Below are 16,633 nucleotides of genomic sequence, written 5' to 3'. Positions count from 1 at the left end.
GTGAGAAACCGCAAACAGTTCAGCTTGGCTGATGTCTCCTATGCCTAGACCTCAGTAAGCCTAGAGCCAACTTGACCACAACCGCCCTCAGGTGACTGGGTCCACGACAGCTCACCCAAAGCTGAATTGGCACCCCAAACCTTGGCTGAGGTCAGATTGAGGTATGGCTGTTTGAGCAGAATGCCTGGGGCCTGAGGGCAGGGCACAGCTTCTGAGGACAAGATCTAAGCCAAGCTATCAGCTTAGACTTATCCCTCAGGGTCATGGAGATCACCCTGTGGCCCTCCATTCAGAGTGGAGCTCTCCTTACCTTCCCTGCCTTGAGTCTTATCCAGTTATGACCAGTGGGGGAGTCCTGGGGAGAGCCCTTATGAAGCTGAGGGAGCAGGTAGACCAGGCTGGTGTGGGGGTAGATCAAGCCAGATCTCTTCAACCCGTGGGAACACATTTCCAAGTTCTGGGGTACAGAGCCCATATTAGGTATCATAGGGGAAAGAAAGCGGCATCTTTTTTGTTTTTTTCCAGTGAGGCAATTGGGGTTAAATGACTTGCCCAGGGTCACACAGCTAGTAAGTGTTAAGTGTCTGAGGCCAGATTTGAACTCAGGTACTCCTAACTCCAGGGCCAGTCTCTATCCACTGCGCCACCTAGCTGCCCCCAAGAAGGCAGCATCTTAAAGCTTTGGGCACAGCATGGCCAGGAACATTTCTAGTGTGGTATCAACAAGCATGTCCATGTTGTGATAACAGAGCAGGGAGTCTGTGATGAGAGCCAGAGGGCCTCCCTGGCCTGTGTGGGCAGCTGGTGGAGGGGGGTGGTTCCTGGGACTGGGTGGGCAGTCTGCTGAGCTCCACTAGTCCCAGCCTCCCTTCTGTGGGTCCTCCCTGCTTGCCAGTGTTTCATCAAGGTCAGCGCTGCCTATGGGTCCGTGAAAGACATCTCAGTCTACAGTGCGCTGGGTCTGCCCCCTTCTCAGATCTTCATCGTGGGCCGCCCGGCCAAGAAGTACCAGCAGCAGTGCCAGGTATGAGGAGGGCCTGGGGTGGGGGCTGCCAGTTCCCTAGGCGGAGCCCTTCTGAACCTCCCCTTACTCCCCCAGTTCCTCAGTGAGGGCTATGCAGCTCACCTGGCCTTGCTTGAGTCCAGCCACCGTGCCCGGCCCAAGAAGAACAATTCCCGCGTGATCCTGCGCAAGGGCAGCTTTGGCCTCCACTCTCAGCCAGAGTTCCTGAGGAAGAGGAACCACCTGCGCAGGACGATGTCCGTCCAGCAGCCCGACCCACCCGTGGCCACCCCAAAGCCAGAGCGGGCCCAGAGTCAGCCCGAGTCGGACAAAGACCACGAGAGGCACCTCCCACCTGTGGGCTGGGCCCGTGGTGGCCCACACAAGTTTGAATCGGTGCCCTAAAATTGGGGAGCCACAGTTTGGGGCTGCCTTCCTGAGTGGGAGGCCTGCCTGGAGGACGAGGCGACGGAGGGGGGGTGGGTCAGGGGTCAGTCTGCCTTCCCCCAAACACAAGGAGTTCTTCTTTGTTCCCCTCCCTGTGTCTGTCCAGAAATGCCCCCTAGAGAGGCTGTGACCCAAGCCTTGCAAGTGTGGGCACTCTCCGTGTCCTATGACACTTGGGGCATGTTTGTGAGGGTGGGAAGCCACCGTGGCCACTGCTCGTGGCTGTGAGGCACTGGTGGGCCTGGGAGCGGGAGGGACGTAGCAGGTGGCCAACACTCCCTGCTTGGCCGCCAGGGACTAACCAGCTCCCAGGGGAGGTCAACATGGCTGGGCCTGGTCACAGCAGCGCCAGTTTTGGGCCAAGAGCTGTCCTTGTTCCCCACACTCTGGGTGTTTGTTACCCTATGTGTAGGTTTGGGGACTTTCCCTGGCAGGTTATGCAGGAGTGGGAAAGGCCTGTAGCTGGGGGTCAAGGCCATTGTCATCTGTCCCCTGAAGGGGAGCTGAGGTGACAGGGAAGAACCACATGTCTGGGTCCAGCATGTTTTCTGATGGCCAACAGGGTCTGTTTTTCCAGGGGTCCAGTCCCCCACCCCCACCCACTGCTGGTGACATGCCTCACCCTTCTCATGGCAAGGTATCAGGCTGCAGAGCCCCCAAACCCTCAAAGTAGCTGCTGCTTTGTACCCTGGGGCCTTCTCTGAATGGTGGGTGGAGTCTTTGTCAACATCTCCTACCAGGGGCTGGAGCTGATGGTGCTGTCCCTTTCTGGGGGTGCTTAGGGGTCATTTTAGATTCCCTGAAGTCCCAGCAGTGTCCTGCTGTGGGATCCCTCCACCCTGACCCTCTTGCACTTTGAGTGAGGAGCCTTGGGGTCCAGCCCCGGTTCTGTCACAGTTCCCTCATCTGTGAAATAAGGGCATTTGACTTGATAATCTCTGGGATTCACCCCATTCTCTCCCACTCTGATTATGACAGATGGCCTCTGGTCTTCCCTCCAGTTTGCACGTTTTGTGGATGGTCCTTTGGTTCCCTAGTTCTGATGCTCCTCCCCATTCTCCCCTGACCTGCCAAGGCTCAGCACTACCCATGGGTGGTGGTCAGTGTGGGAGTTGGCTTAGGACAGAGGGAAGGTTTGAAGAAAGCCAGGGAGAGTGAGAGGTGCCCTGGGCTTCCCAACCATGTCCAGGGAGCCTGTCCCATCTTGCTCTGGAAGGGGAACCGGGACCTGCCTGCCTGCCTTTGGCCACTTCCTGCCTGATGCACACCCTGGCCCTGTGACCTGGTGTCTAAGCCTCTGGGGATGCTCCTTGCAGGCTGCCCGAGCTGCCCCCTGGTTAGAGAGAGGGGTTTGGGGCAGGCTCTGTCTTCTCTCTCTCATTTACTTAACCACCTGGTTTGCGGCTGGAGGGTCTCAGGGGCATGTGTTGAACCCAAAGCTCTGGCCCCCAGCAGGCTCCCAAGCTGCTCTGCTGCCCTGCTCCACTCCTGCTGACCATGGCTCCCAGCCTTCTCTTGTGTCTGCCTCCCTCGGCCTGGTCGGTTCCCTCCCGGTTGGCCACGATCTCCTAGCTGCAGCCACTTGCGCAGCTGTTGCAGCCGTTTCCTTAGGTATTTCTTGGATCCAGAGCTGCTGGGGAAGCAGCCCCGGGCGGTTGGAATGCCTGGCTTGCTTTGGCCTTGGTCTGGTAGGCACGGTGTTGCTTTTGTATTCCGTCTACCTCTGTCAGCTGGGTGGCAGGCTGCGTTCCTGCCCACCTCTGTACTCTGAATCACAGCAGCTGGCGAGCAGCAGTCAGTCAACAACCCTTTATCAGTTAAGTGCTCACTGCTGCCCACCTGCAAGGTGCCCTCCTTGGCCAGGCAGGGAGACTTCTGCCCACAGCCACTTTGGTCTGCCGGGTTTCTTTTTTGTAGGTTGCCCCTGGCTGGGCCCTTCTCCCCTGGGGAAGGTTGGCAGGGGCTCCACACAGGGCCCATTAGGAGGGCCCTGGCCAAGGCAGGAGTGCTGCCCTAATTCTATTCCCCAGCCTCACCCTGCCTTGGGCTCCCCTGAATCCGGGGCTGTCCAGGGTCCTGCCTGCCTTGGTTCCTTCACTGAATCTGTCCCTGCTCTGGCAGGTTTGACCTGACCCTGAGGGCTTCTGATGCCAGGTGGAAGGCCTTCGGGTTCCTCCACTTCTTCTTGGAGGATCCTCTGAGCTCAGTGCCAAGGGGTGGGGGAGAGGCCTTAAAGGAGGCCTGTTGGTCAGGGGTCACTCAGCAGAGCACAGCTCCTCGGGCCAGCTGCCTGGTCTTTGAGTTCTACCGCCTCATCTTTCTGAGCAAAGCCTCACCCATCTGGAGTTCAGGGTGCTGAGGACCCTACCGGCAAACTTCCCATGTTCTGGGAGCCAAGTCAGGATACTAACACTCCCCAGTGAGGGGGCCCCTCAGGCCTCAAAGCAGCCGCCTTCTGCAGCTGAGATGGGGGTGTGTTTGTCCATCATCTGACTGGTTGGTCTGCTGTCTTCCTGAGAAGCTGGAGAAAATGTCCTCAGAGGCTGAGGGGGAGCACAGGTGGACCCCAGCCCAGCCCATGCACCCCAGAGGCAGGCTTTGCTGCTTCTTCCAACCATCTCTTCACCCCACTGCCAACATGCCTACAGCTCTAGGCATGCCATCCCCTGGCAGCCCATCCGGGGTTTGCCTGTGCTTGAGTCCCAGGAGTCCAAGGGCATTCCCTGGCACTCTTGCTGCCCAGGTCTGTTCACTGCACCTGCTCCATGGGAAGGGTCTTGCTCATACATTCTATTGAATAGCTTGTCTTCTCCTGTCAGCCAACACCCCATGATCCTGGGCTGGGGGGTATAAAGGCCAAGGAGGCTGCTCCCAGAAGGCACAAACTGACCTGTGGGGGGTTGTGAAGGAGCCCTTGGCTGGGTCAGTGAAAAGAAATGTCACCTTATCACTTTGAGGCCCACGTCCTAACTCACCATCTGACTTGGGAAGATGGTGGCTCAGTCCTGCAAAAGCGAGCAATGGTCACCTTCCATGTGCTTCTAGGTGGGCTAAACACCCTCTTGCAGACTCCCTGCATCAAGTGATTTGCTTTGCTTGCATATCCCTTTCTTCCTTCATAGATGAGAGGGGAGGTCTGACTCCCCAGCCTAACACCTGCATAGCTCTGACCCCTTTTCCCCTCCGACTCCTTGGGCCTTACCCTTTGTCCCCCTTGCCCCTTTTATTCTGAGACCTAGACTTCAGCAGATCCTGGTGGGGTGAGAGGCGGGGCATGATGCAGGTGGGAGATTGGGCCCCTCACGTGGCTTTTGGGGAGGCAGCTGGGGGTCCTAGAGCCAGCGAGGATGGACCAAGTGACTATCCTGTGGCTGATGTCTGTGGGCAGAGGAAGGCGGCCATGACCCTCACCAGGGACCCCCCCCCCGCCCCCGCCCTGCCCCGCTTCACCAGGGTCTTTGGAATATTGCCCTTTTTTCTCAGCTCCTGTGACAGTCTTCATGAATTCCATGTAGTTCCCAGTATCGCTTGTCAGTGAGGTTATGTGGTGACCAAGGTTATTTCTTATGCCTCTCTTGGGTCTAACCATGTACAATATCAGATTTCTCAGAACCAAGGCATTATGATTTTTACAAAGGGTCTCCATTTTGATGGGAGTTGGTCTTTGCCTCTCCAGTGCAGTCACAAATAAAAATCTGCCTTGCCTTTAAGGATGCTGACTGGTGCTCCCAGAACCATCCTGGGCCTCTCTGGCTGTGCTGTCTAGGGCTGGGGAGGCTCCCCTGCCCGACCATGGACACTGCTTCACACATTTGCCCAGTCATGGCCTGGGGGCCCAGCCCCACTGTGGATGCTCTATTACCTGGGTCCAAGGAATGGGGTCAGGTATCTAGGGAAGGGCTTAAGGCTGACACTGGCTCATCAGAGCCCCCACTTTTCTGGGCCCAGGTCTCTGTGCAGTGAGGGGTGGGCAGGGTCCCCACCAAGGCCCACCTCCTATCCAGGTATGTGGGCAGCATTCTCAGACTGTCCCTAGACCAGACAGACTTGGCCTCTCCCCAACCCCCCACCATGAAGCAAAGACCCTGCAGCGGAGAGAAAAAAATACTATTTATTATGAGTAGGAGGACAGGGCAAGGCAATGCCACTGTAGTGGTTTTTAATGCCCAAAGTCCAAGCGAGGGGCAGGGTCTGTTAGAGACCCTTCACTTTCCCATCATCAGCAGGGTCAAGCCTGGGCAGGACCAAGCACAGAACAGGAAGACTTCCTGAGGACAGGAAGAGGATGGAGCCAGCCTGGCGACCAGAGGGGAGGGGCACACCGCCAGGCCCAGCTATCTGTGACTAGGTTCAGTGGCTGCTGCGGCAGATCTGCCCGTGGTGGTGGTGAACCTGAGTGAGGTTGGCAAGCGCCAGGACTGGAGAAATGCCCTGCGGGTGTCCGGGGTGTGTCCTGAGGGTCAGTGCAGGGTGGCCAGCCAGCTGCCCTCCTCTCCAGGTCCCGCTCCTCTGGGGGGGGTCACACCTCAATGTTGGTGGCCTCAGTCTGTCAGTCCCCCTGCACGCCTCCGTCCAGAAGCCCAGGGGTGCCTCCCAGACTGGCACACGGCCCTCAGGTTGTGGGCCATGAGGAGGCGGTAGTGAGCTATCGCTTGCTTCCTGTGGATGACCCAAGGAGCCTTTAGGTCACAGGACCTGACCAACCCCTTCTCCAACTCGGTCAGCCCAGGGACCCCCATTGGCACAGCCGCTACTTCCCAGACACTTGTCTGGGCCCCACAGGAGCTCGAACTGGAAACCAACAGCGGAAGAGGGGGCCAGAGAGGTGAAGAGCTGGGCCCCCAGCCCCCTCTGAAGGGGCTAGCCATGCTGGCGTAGTTAGGGAGCTGCTCTACAGACAGGGGCTGCTGCAGCTGCCCCATGCAACCCTCAGGTGAGTCTGGAAGCAGCCTCGGGGCCTTGGAGATGCCTCCAGAGCCTCCCAAACCACCCGCTCTGGTACTGGCCAAGCACCCCGCCCCCTCCAGCCTTTACCTGCCACGCCCACGCCCCCTCTTCAGTTGGGAATGAGAGAAACGGTCAAATCACTAGGACAAGAAACAGGAGGAGGAGGAGGACTTATTACCACCCACACCCAGGGGAGCCCTGAGGGCAGGGTACAGGCCCCGGGCCCAGCCCCAGCCTTCCTGGTTCAGGAGGCCCAAGAGACCAAAGCTGGCTCTGTGTGTGTGTGTGTGTGTGTGTGTGTGTGTGTGTGTGTACATGCATTCGTGTGTACCATTAGCATGGTACCTGGGACTGGGCTGAGCCTGGACCTCAAACTCCGGCCAGGGAGGGGGCTCTGTGTCCAGCCTCTGCCCAGGAAGAAGGCATTCCTGCTCGAGATGGGGTGACCACTGGTGTGTGGGGGCTTCAGGGGAGGGGCTGCCCCCACCTCCTCAGGGCCTCCCCCCCCCCTCCCCCAGCCCATGCCCATGCTCGCCTCTCATCTGTGGCTATGGCTTCATCGAAGGCTTGTGACAGGTGCTTCAGCTGCTGGATGCCCGTGGCCACGAACTCCTCCCCCTCCTCGCATCCCCCTCTGGAGAGAGTGAGGGCCAGTTGGCTGGTTAGGAGGGCCCAGCGAAGCCCTGGCAGCCAGGCCCACCCTGGGCAGCCCACTGGGGCAGGGAAGGAAGGGCTGCCTTGCCTTGTGGAGCAGAGAGGAGCTGGCGACGAATATGGGCTGCGCAGGGCTGCTGCCCGCTGGGAGCGCCTCCACAGGGGAAGGAGGGGGTCCTTGGCCATCCAATTAGAGAGCCTTCTCAGCCCCGAGCCCCGGGACGAAAGGGGGGTGGTTGACCGCCTGGCCCCGGGGCTCGGTGAGGGACCCGCCGACGGCCAGGCACTCTTCGTCCTCCTTGTTGGGTGTGGGCTCCCCCCATGGACACGACCCATGTTGCTCCTCCGGCTGCTTCCCTGGCATGACTTCTGGATTTTCTGTGGGGTCAGATGCACCAGGTCAGCCAGGATGGCCGTCCGTCTGGGCATGGCTGGGCTGGACCAGCCCCCTGGCACAAGGCCCTCTCCCTGGGTACCTGAGCCACAGATCCCAAGGCCTTCCTGGCAGAGGGGCCAGCCCCCTGTGCTCCCCCGGAGCTCTCCAGGGGCTCCCAGGAGGGCCCGTCCCCAAAGTTGGCATCGAGGACTCCCAGGGGTAGGCGTCTGCTCAGGCGGGTACACAGGGTGTCCAGGGAGCTGGCTGCTGGCTTTCTCTGGCATGGGACTGGGCTCTCCTTCTCCTCTGTTAGCATCTGGTGACTCCTGCAACCTCTGGCCACCCCCAGACCCTGCCACACCGAAGTCATTGCTGCCTTGGCTCAGGACCTCCCTGTGGACCACCAGGGGCAGGGCCATGAGCCTTCCTGGGGGCAGGGCCCCTATTCCACCCCCCTCCCCCTCTCCACTGCTGAGGCCGGGTGGGGTGGACAAAGAGACCCCTGTGTCCAGGGGAGGCCCCCTAATACTGCAGGGTCCCGGGTGGGGGATGGGCCGGGAGGACAAGAAGGCCTTTGTGTGCACGTGGGGGTGTCAGAGGCCCAGGGAGAAATGTGAGCCGCCCCTTGCCCCTCCCTGCTGCTTCCTCCAGGGGGTGGGGGGGCGGCTGCTGCTGGGGCTTGAGGCCGTGAGAGAGGAAAGGGAGGGTCCTAAGTGGGGGGAGAAGGGAACCCTGGGGGGGGGTCAGGGGCCCAGCTCCCCCCAGTTCGTGCTGCCCCTTTTGGGGGTTCTATTTGGGCAGAAGGACATGGGGGATGGGAGGAGGACAAGGAGATCTTGGGCGGGGGTCAGAGGCCTGGGGGGGGGGGTGAGGAGGGGTAGGGGCACTGAGACCCTCAGAGGGATGGGCGGGAGTGGCGTGTCCAAGGCCCAGCCCCTCTCCCCCATCCGTGCGGCTCCCCGCGGAGTACTGCGGGGCCCAGGCCACAGTTTCCCCACTTAGTCCCAGATCCCTCCAGGGGGCCCCTACCTGCCTTGCGCTCGCTACACGTCCCACGTCCAGCTACTTTGCCCACCGGGTTCAAACTGGCCGCGGGCCCCCGGCCCACCGCCCATTGGTCCAATGCTCCGCTCCTGAGCCCACAGTATGCCCTCCCATTGGTCCATTGGAACCCGCGGCAGGAATCCTCTCCTGCCATTGGTCCGATGCTCCGACTCCCCCCCCCGTGCTCAGCCCATTGTTCCAATGCCCCAAGATACCCCGCCCCAAACCTGCATAGAGCCTTCCCATTGGTCCGTTGTAGCCCAGGGCAGGAATTCTCTCCTGCTATTGGTCCTATTCCCCGCTCCGAGTCCATAGCGCCTTCCCATCGGTCGGTTGGAGCCCTCGCCCTTGCTGTTTGTCAGGCGCGGGTGGAGGGGGTGGGGGGGGGTGGGAAGAAGGAGGGGGAGCGGAGGGGAGGGGGGGGGCTGGGGCAGGGCAGGGCAGGGGGGCCCGGATCTGCTGTGCTCTGGCCCGCCAGAGCGGGAAGTGATCATCCTGGCCAGTCAGTCCCAGGGCATTTCCGCCCTGGCCATTTCTGAAAAGCCCCTCGCGCTTCCTGGCGCAGCCTCTCGGACCCGGACAGAAGGGGGTGGGGGGGTAGGGGGTGTTGGCCACTGACCATGGGACTCCGATTTCACCGTCACCGAAGGCGTAGTGACTAGGGGACTCTCAGTGGCCTTTTCTGCACCCTCTTTCTTCCTGACCTCTGTGCAGCCGAGCACACTGCTGGTCACTGGCGCGGGAAAATGGGTGGTGGGCGTTCTCAGTATTCCTCTGTAAAGAAACCCACTCTCGCACACCGTCCAGTTAGGACTAAAATGGTCCTTTATTTGGGCGTTAGAGAACGTGGCCGACAGCCTCAAGGGGAAGAGATGGCTTGGGAACCGAAAGGGGGCCAACGCTTTTCTGGAGGATGGAGGGGTGGGGAAAGCTTGGATGAGGGTGGTCCCGACTTGTGGCGGGATCTCTGTCCCCCGGCGCCGCCCAATGGACTTAGCTCCCCTTGCTTCTTGCTAGCTAGCTGGCCCAAGCTACGTCGGTGCTTTGGTTTGACTTAACCGAATGTCCAGGTTTAGCCCGGTGTCAGTCACTGTCTTTTGGATTTTCTTTTCTCTGGCTTTTCAGCACCTTTTTCTGTCCCTCTGTCTGTCTCTCCTCTGAGTCTCTCCTCCTCGTTCTCCTCGTCCTCCTCGTGCTCCTCTTCCCCCTGCCCCCCCCCCCACATCCTCTTCCTTCTCCTCCCCTACTCCTCTCTCTGTCTCTGTCTCTGCGTCTGTGTCTGTCTCTCCCTGTGTGTGGGTCTCTGTCTCCATTGCTGGATCCTCCTCCAGGCTACACCCTCTAATCATGGGGGGTCCCTCATGTTCTGCTCTCTTCTTCTAACCTACTTCATGGGACAATCTCATCAGCTCCTATGGATTCAATGACAATCTTTGTGCTGATGATGCTCAGATCTACCTTTCCTGTCCCAGTGTCTCTGCTGACCTCCAATCTCAAACTTCCAACTACCTCTCAGACATCTTAAAGGGGATATCCAGTAGACATCTTAAAATTACAGGTCCAAAACTGAGTTTATCTTTCCCTAAACCACCCTTCTACCTTCCCTCTTACTGTAGTGAGCCACACCCTCCTCCCAGACCTTAAGCCTCCCCACCTAGGAATCATCCTGGACTCCTTACTCTCTTACCCCCCCCCCCCATCCAATATGGTGCCAAGGTTTTCCGATTTCACCTCTGTAACATCTGTTGTTGATTTCATCCCTGCAACATCTCTAGTTGATTTCACCTTTGCATTATTTCTCCAATAACTCCCTTCTCCCCTCTTGACACTTCCACACACTGCCCCCAGACCCTCATTTGCTGGGGGGGGGCATCTGCCTCCTCCAAGTCTCTCCCCACTTCTAGTCTATTCTCCATTCAGCCACCAGTGATTGTCCTAAAGCTCTGGTCTGATCATATCATCTCCTCAGTAAACTCCAGTGGCTCCCTAAGGTCCTGAAGAGTAAACCCCTCTGCTTGGCAGTCAAAGTTCTTCATCACCTGCCTCCTCCTCTCTTTTCAGACTTCTTACACCTTCCTTCCCACCACATACTTTTCAGTGCAATGACCCCGGCCTCCTGACTGTTCATGAACAAGACCCTCCATCTCTTGGTTCTGGGAATTTTCTCTGACTGTTCCCCCAGATCTGGAACATGCTCTCTCTTCCACACCCAACTACTGATCTCAGGGCTTCCTTAAGTCCTAACTAGAATCTCACCTTCTCCAGGAAGCCTTTCCCAGATCCTCTTAATTCCAGTGCCTTCTATCTGTGAATCATCTCCTACTTATCCTGTATAAAACTTGCTTTGTATATATTTGTTTATATGAGCTCTCCCCCCACTAGACTGTAAGTTCCTTGAGAGATAGGGCTGTCTTTTGCCTTTTTTCTGTATTCCTATCACTCAGCACTGTGCCTAGAACCTAGTAAGCACCTAATAATCGTCTATTGAATTGAATAGATCCATTCTGTGAGTAGGAGTGAAAGTCAGTGCTGGAGCAGAAGAGGGGGACAACTCCAGGCAGGGGGAACAGTCTGGGTAGATGCCCACAGCCAGCAGATGGAGTATCTCGTCTGCACAAAAACACAGCCAGAAGTCCCCAGCCAACAGATAAAGAGCCAATCCAGATGTGCTGTGGCCACAGTCCAGAGATCCCACATTACAGGCATCCAGAAAGAAGCAGCTCAAGTGAGTTTGGGATTGTTCTCACCCATGTGCACTAGAGCATCTGCACGGAAACAGAAAGTAGCTGCATTTAGGGAATGAACCCTACGCTTGGCACAGAGGGCAGGCAGGCAGGCCATCATTAAACATGCATTAAGAACCTCCTTGTGTACCAAGGCACTGTGCTTAGCACTGGGGATACAAAAGAAAGGCAAGACAGTCCCTGCCCTGGAAGAGCTTACAGTCTAGAGGTGGAGACAACAAACACACAGATAAGAATAAACAAGCTATGGACATGATAGTAAGAGAGGGGAGGCACTAGAGCTGGGGGAATTAAAAGGGATGGGGGAGTCATCCAAGGCCGAGGCTGGTCAGTGAAAGATCTTTGATAGGCTGTGGGAGGAGGGGGAAGGAGGAAAGGACTTCAGAGACGAGGACAGTATAGAGCTGACCTGGTTCGGTGAGGGGTCAAGAAGGGAGAGGAGTGTAGCCAGTGCAGGGGTGATGGCTTCAGTTAGTTAGGATGTCCTGACTTCTCTGGACTTACCCATCTTGCCTTTCTTCTCTAGGAAATTCCTCCTTGGGAAATCTCACTATCCTGCAAGAATGAGTCTGTCTTGGTCCTCATGTCTCATCACCCCCCTCTGCTCCTCTGATCGCCCTCCCTGACTAGAGGGCAGAACCATGGGCTTCTGGGTCTTGATTGAAGGAGGGGGCTCAGCACAGCCTTGGCCCCATTTCTCAGCAGCTACACTACTTTGGGACGACTTTGGATTTCTTTATTCCACCCCCCCCTCCCAGCTAGCCACCTTTTGGGTGTTGTCCTGTGTTAAACTGTAAGCTCCTTGAGGGCAGGGACTGTCCTTTAAAAACATCTGTGTCTGTTTCCCTGGCACTCGGCACAGCGCCTGGCTCATAATCATGCTTAATAGATGTTTGTTGACCGCACTACTGAGGAATTGAGGTTTTGGGGTTTTAAGGCAGAGGGAGAGGTGGAATAACTCCAGATTGTGATCAGATAAGGGACTCTCAGAGTTTACATACATGGAATTGGTGCATTTGTGGGTGAAGGTGAGATCAAGGCTATGACCATCTCTGTGTGCAGCTCAGGTAGGTCATAGGAAGTGAGTAAGTTGAGGAACCAGGAGGTTGTGTTTGAAGGAGTGGGGATGGATGTCGAAGTCCTCTCATGGGAGGGCAGGAAGAAAGACTGAGCCAAATAATAGACACTTCTTAGGTAAATACTTTGTTACAGTCACTAGGCTCTGGGGATACTAGGAAAGGCAAGAGACCACATTGGGAAGGAACTCAGTCTGATGGGGCAGACAACATGCAAGCAACTCTGGACAAACAAACCAAATCCAGGATAAATGAGCTCAAAGGGGGCTTCCTGGACAAGGTGAGACTTTGGCTGGGATGTGAAGGAGCCCAGGGAAGCCAGCAGGTAGAAATGAGGAGGGAGGGCATTGCAGGCATGGCGGGGGCCCAGGGAAAATGCTTGGAGTCAGGAAATGGAGGGATTTGTTGGAGCACTGACTAGACAAGCTCACTGGATTTCCAGGTACATGATGGGGATGATAGCATACTAATGATGGGACTGGAAAGGTGGGAGGTGAATTATGAAGGGCTTTAAATGCTGGAGGATTTTCTATTTTATCCTGAAGGGGATAGTGAGCCAGCGAATTTTATTGTGTAGGAGGTGACATGGTAAGGATTATGCTTTAGAAAGATCTCTTTAGCAGCTGAGGTGGGAAGAGACTTGGGGCAGGTGGACCAGCCAGCAGCTATTGCCATAGTCAAGGAGTGAGGTGAGGAGGGTCTACACTGGGGAGAGGGGCAGGGTCAGAGGAGAGGAGAGGACATATAGGAGACATGTTAGAAATTACTGGCCCTGGCAACAGGGGCAGGCACTGAACTCTCTGAGAGAGGGAGGAGGGTGTTGTGAAGGTCATAAGTAACAACCACTGGAATCCAGTTGGTTGATAAATATGGGATGAATAGAGGTACTGTGATGACAACTGAGGGAGAGCCTGGAGGTGGCGATGGGGAGTGAGGGATGGACAGTTCCCCTCCCATGACCAGGGAGTCCCTGGGAATGCTGGAAAGGGCAGCCAGTGCTGGAGAGGGAGACCAGGAAGCCTCCATTAGGAGGGAACCCAGTTTCATTGAGAGCCAGAATATGGGAGGACTGGGGAAGGAAAAAGTTTGAGATGAAAGAGAATTTGTTCTCTGTGGAGCAGGCATCCCAGAGGGCCCAGGGGGGCATGTGTGCTCGAGCGCATGCAGCTTTAGCAAGGGAGGCTGGTGGGTCTGAGTCTGAGGGATGGTACTAAGGAAACTGTCAGTGGGGAACCAAGAGTGGGCTCTGAGCAATGGCAGCCTGGGGTTCAGAATCACTAGGATGGTGGGGGGGGGGAGGAAGATGAGCAAGGAACAAAATACAGAGTTGAGGGAAGCATTGTAGGCCAGTTTCTACAGATTGTGGAATTCATGAAGAATACCAGCACAAAAGAAGTGTGGAAGGTCTGTTGGGGCCAGCTTGGGGAGGGCCTTCCAAGCAAGGCTTAAAAGTTTGCATGCAACCCTAGAGCCACAGGGAGCTAGGGAGTAAGTAACGTGATCACATCTGTGACTAAGATGATTTCAGCAGCTCTGTCAAGGATGAATGAAGAGAGGGAGAGAGACCCAATGGGAGGCTATGGCAGCAATGGGATACTTTGTTACAGTCACTAGGCTCTTTGAAGTCAGGGGCTGTTTCACTTTGGGGGGGGGGCACTGAAGGCCGTGGTAATCTGAGAAGCATGAGTTGGAACTCAGCAGAATAGCGGGGATTAGAATGTTATGTTTGGGTACCATCAGTAAAGAAGAAAGAGGGATGCATTTTCTTCCCTCTCAACTTCCCCACCACCCTAACTCTACTTGATTCACAAAAGAAGAATAGACATTTATGTATCACTGTGTGTCAGATACTGTGCTAAGTCCTTTTAAGTTTTTTTCATTTGATTTCACAATTACCCAGGGAGGGAAGTGCTGTTATCATTCTCACTTCGCAGATAAGTAAACGGAGCCAGACAGAGGTTCAGTGACTTGCCCAGGGTCATATGGCCAGTAAGTGTCTGAGGCTGTATTTGAACTCAGGTCTTCTTGACTCCAGGCTTGGCACCCTAGGTGCCACCTGGATGGTTGGATTAAGAGCTGGATGGGACTTTAGACATTATGATTTAGTCCAACTCCCTCATTCAATGAAAGAGCTGACTGAGGTTAAATTACTTTCCCATGGTCACAGAGGTGGAAGGGGAGAGAGCCAGGATGCTCCCAGCTCCCAGGTTGTCTAACTCAACCCAAGGCTCTTTCCTCTTTGCTACTGGTGATACACGTTCAATAACATCTTACCCCTCCCTCCCTTTGATGGCCACCCCTGGCACTTCCTGTCTAGACTCTGTCCTCAGAACTGGCCCATCAATCTTGGGTTTTATGAAGCCATTTGTGTCTTGTCTCCCAGCTGAGCCTTACAGGAAGCACATTTTTTATCTCCCAGCTGTCCTGCCACTAGTAGGGGACACACACTCTCCTGCTTTCCCCTCTGCTGAAAGTCTTTAGGAAGATAATATTTCCCTCATTTTGAGATAGAGTGAGAGCCCCATCCCATTTGCTAAATCAGACAAACCACAAGCACTCATGGAGTGCCTCCTGGGTGTGTGGCAGGAGCCCAGCCAGTTCCCTATTTCTCCCCAGGACAGCTCCAGAAATCTCATGTACTGCTTTTTGTTGAGTAGAGAAGAGTTCACTGGGGACTATTACTCACCATGGAAAAGAGAGAGTGAGTGAGTGAGTGAGAGAGAGAGAGAGAGAGAGAGAGAGAGAGAGAGAGAAGGGAAGAGACATGGGAGATGTAAGAGGGAATGGGAGGGAGGGAGATGGAGAAGGGAGGGAGGCAGAGAGGACGGAGAGAGTTCTTAGGTAAAAGCAAACATTTTTTACTTCTTTGGTTTCCATGGAGACATTTGCTCCTCGGTCAGGACCTACTAGCAGTACCTCATCCTGCGAAATGCAGTGGACAGAACTGATTGGGGCAGACTCTCTGGAACCATGGACAGGGGCAGGGAAAGACTGGAGGTTGTGGGAATGCCCTGAGATCTGGGGGCCCCAACCTCCTATAAGGACTCAGAGGCAGCCCATAGAGGGTCTGCTCAGTCCTAGGCTCCCTGACCAAAGACCTGGGCTATCATGGCTTTGTTCTCTATTTTGTCTTCCACAATGCAGTGTGAGCTCTTCACGTGAAGGCCAGTCTTCCTTCCATACTGCACACTGGGCCTGGAGCAGAGACCTACTGCATAAATCATTATGAACTGAGGCTTGGATCTCTTGCCTCAGGGGGAGGGCTCTCCAAGACTATGTTTTTCACGGGGTCGGGGGGAGTCTTCTTGAGGGCAGAGCTTGTTCTTCTCCCTGTTCTCTGGGCTCCTAGGGAGCAGGACTGTGTCTCCTCTTCAAGGGAGGGATTTCCCTCCCAACCTCCCTTACTCCTGAGAGCTCAGAAACACCTATTACTTTTTTACTTGTTTAAGGATCTGTGAGGATCAAGACAAACCACCAGATGGTGCCAGAAACTCACTTATTCTATGGATCTCATGCGGCCAGGTTGTGGACGCTGAGAACTCTCCAAGGTGCTCAGAATTCACACCAATCCTGGAAGGCTCTCTGCAGTTGGCACTTCCAGCACCTGGGCTGAATGCTAGGGCTTTGGGGAAGCTCAGGGGGTGTGTGGGGGAGGGGTGTGTGTGTGGCTGCTCTACTCCTGGGAAAGGCGTACAGCCTTGGACAGCCCCAAACAGCCTCCTCTTTCACAGCACAGACACCAGGACTTCCCATGCCAGAGAGGGCCCTTGCTGGGGGAAGTGAGGGAGTGGATGGGGAGTGGAGTAAAGGAAGGAGGTAAAGGGCCTCCTCATCGTCCCATGTCCTCTGAACTCGTCAGCCCTCACGAAGGGGTATTGAGTTTGGCTGTAGGTGCCACAATTGTGGAAGGACATATGAGGACAGCAAAGCACTTTACATATGCTACCTCACTTGGTCCTTACAGTAACTTTGGGAGGCATATGCTATTATTATTATTCCCATTTTGCAGATCAGGAAACTGAAAGTGAAATGCTAAGTGACTTGTCCAGGGTCACACAAGACTGTGTCTGAGGCAGGTTTCCAACTGGACTCTTGCTGATTCTGATGTCCAGCATTCAATCCACTGTGTCCCCCCCCCCCCCAGCTGCCTCTTGATAAACTAGAGAGTGCTTGGGGAGGGGAAAAGGGAGATTGGAGATTGAAGGACCTTGAGTCCCCCAAGAAGGATTAGCTTGGGGAAGAGAAGAGTCAGGAGGGATGTGATAGAGAGTACCACGTGGGATGGGGAACCTCTGCTGGTGCCAGGTCTTTAGAGGGATTTGAGCTGAAGCTGCCTGCCCAT

At 55.9% G+C, this 16,633-nt stretch overlaps 2 protein-coding genes across 6 annotated transcripts in view; one reads left to right on the top strand and one right to left on the bottom strand.

Annotated features, from left to right (window-relative positions):
- Positions 1–3,960, top strand: part of PITPNM3 (PITPNM family member 3) — a 109,872-nt gene extending 105,912 nt beyond the window's left edge. For all 3 annotated transcript variants that reach the window (XM_043995767.1, XM_043995765.1, XM_043995766.1), the window contains exons 19-20: positions 896–1,024; positions 1,100–3,960. In XM_043995767.1, the coding sequence (XP_043851702.1) occupies positions 896–1,024; positions 1,100–1,408 (438 nt within the window). In that variant the 3' untranslated portion in view covers positions 1,409–3,960. The remainder of the gene's footprint in view (positions 1–895; positions 1,025–1,099) is intronic.
- A 1,648-nt stretch (positions 3,961–5,608) lies between these two features.
- PIMREG (PICALM interacting mitotic regulator) lies at positions 5,609–8,533 on the bottom strand. 3 transcript variants are annotated; one of them, XM_043996977.1, is made up of 6 exons: positions 8,461–8,533; positions 7,528–7,820; positions 7,140–7,429; positions 6,933–7,031; positions 6,485–6,537; positions 5,969–6,109 (listed from the first exon to the last, which is right to left on the bottom strand). In XM_043996977.1, exons 2-5 carry the CDS (start codon positions 7,795–7,797, stop codon positions 6,507–6,509), a joined length of 690 nt encoding a protein of 229 aa, XP_043852912.1. In that variant the 5' UTR covers positions 7,798–7,820; positions 8,461–8,533; the 3' UTR covers positions 5,969–6,109; positions 6,485–6,506. The 3 variants fall into 3 exon arrangements, with proteins under 3 accessions (XP_043852910.1, XP_043852911.1, XP_043852912.1); XM_043996975.1 differs by lacking the exon at positions 6,485–6,537 and having other exon boundaries at positions 5,609–6,109; XM_043996976.1 differs by lacking the exon at positions 6,485–6,537 and having other exon boundaries at positions 5,609–6,109; positions 8,457–8,530.
- Between the last annotated feature and the right edge of the window lie 8,100 nt (positions 8,534–16,633).

This window comes from Dromiciops gliroides, chromosome 3 (assembly GCF_019393635.1).
Source record: "Dromiciops gliroides isolate mDroGli1 chromosome 3, mDroGli1.pri, whole genome shotgun sequence".
Lineage (NCBI taxonomy): Eukaryota > Metazoa > Chordata > Mammalia > Microbiotheria > Microbiotheriidae > Dromiciops > Dromiciops gliroides.
Note: the sequence above shows the minus strand (reverse complement) of the source record. Positions and strands in the feature narration are given on the sequence as shown.

What these genes read in the sequence shown, in the direction of transcription:
- PIMREG (XM_043996975.1), bottom strand. Translation starts at nt 7,797, where the DNA reads ATGACTTCGGTGTGGCAGGGTCTGGGGGTGGCCAGAGGTTGCAGGAGT. An exon ending in GCTCCTCTCTGCTCCACAAG is followed by an intron (nt 7,032 to 7,139) that starts GCAAGGCAGCCC and finishes CACTCTCTCCAG; the next exon opens with AGGGGGATGCGAGGAGGGGG. An exon ending in GCCATAGCCACAGATGAGAG is followed by an intron (nt 6,110 to 6,932) that starts GCGAGCATGGGC and finishes GGTCATCCACAG; the next exon opens with GAAGCAAGCGATAGCTCACT.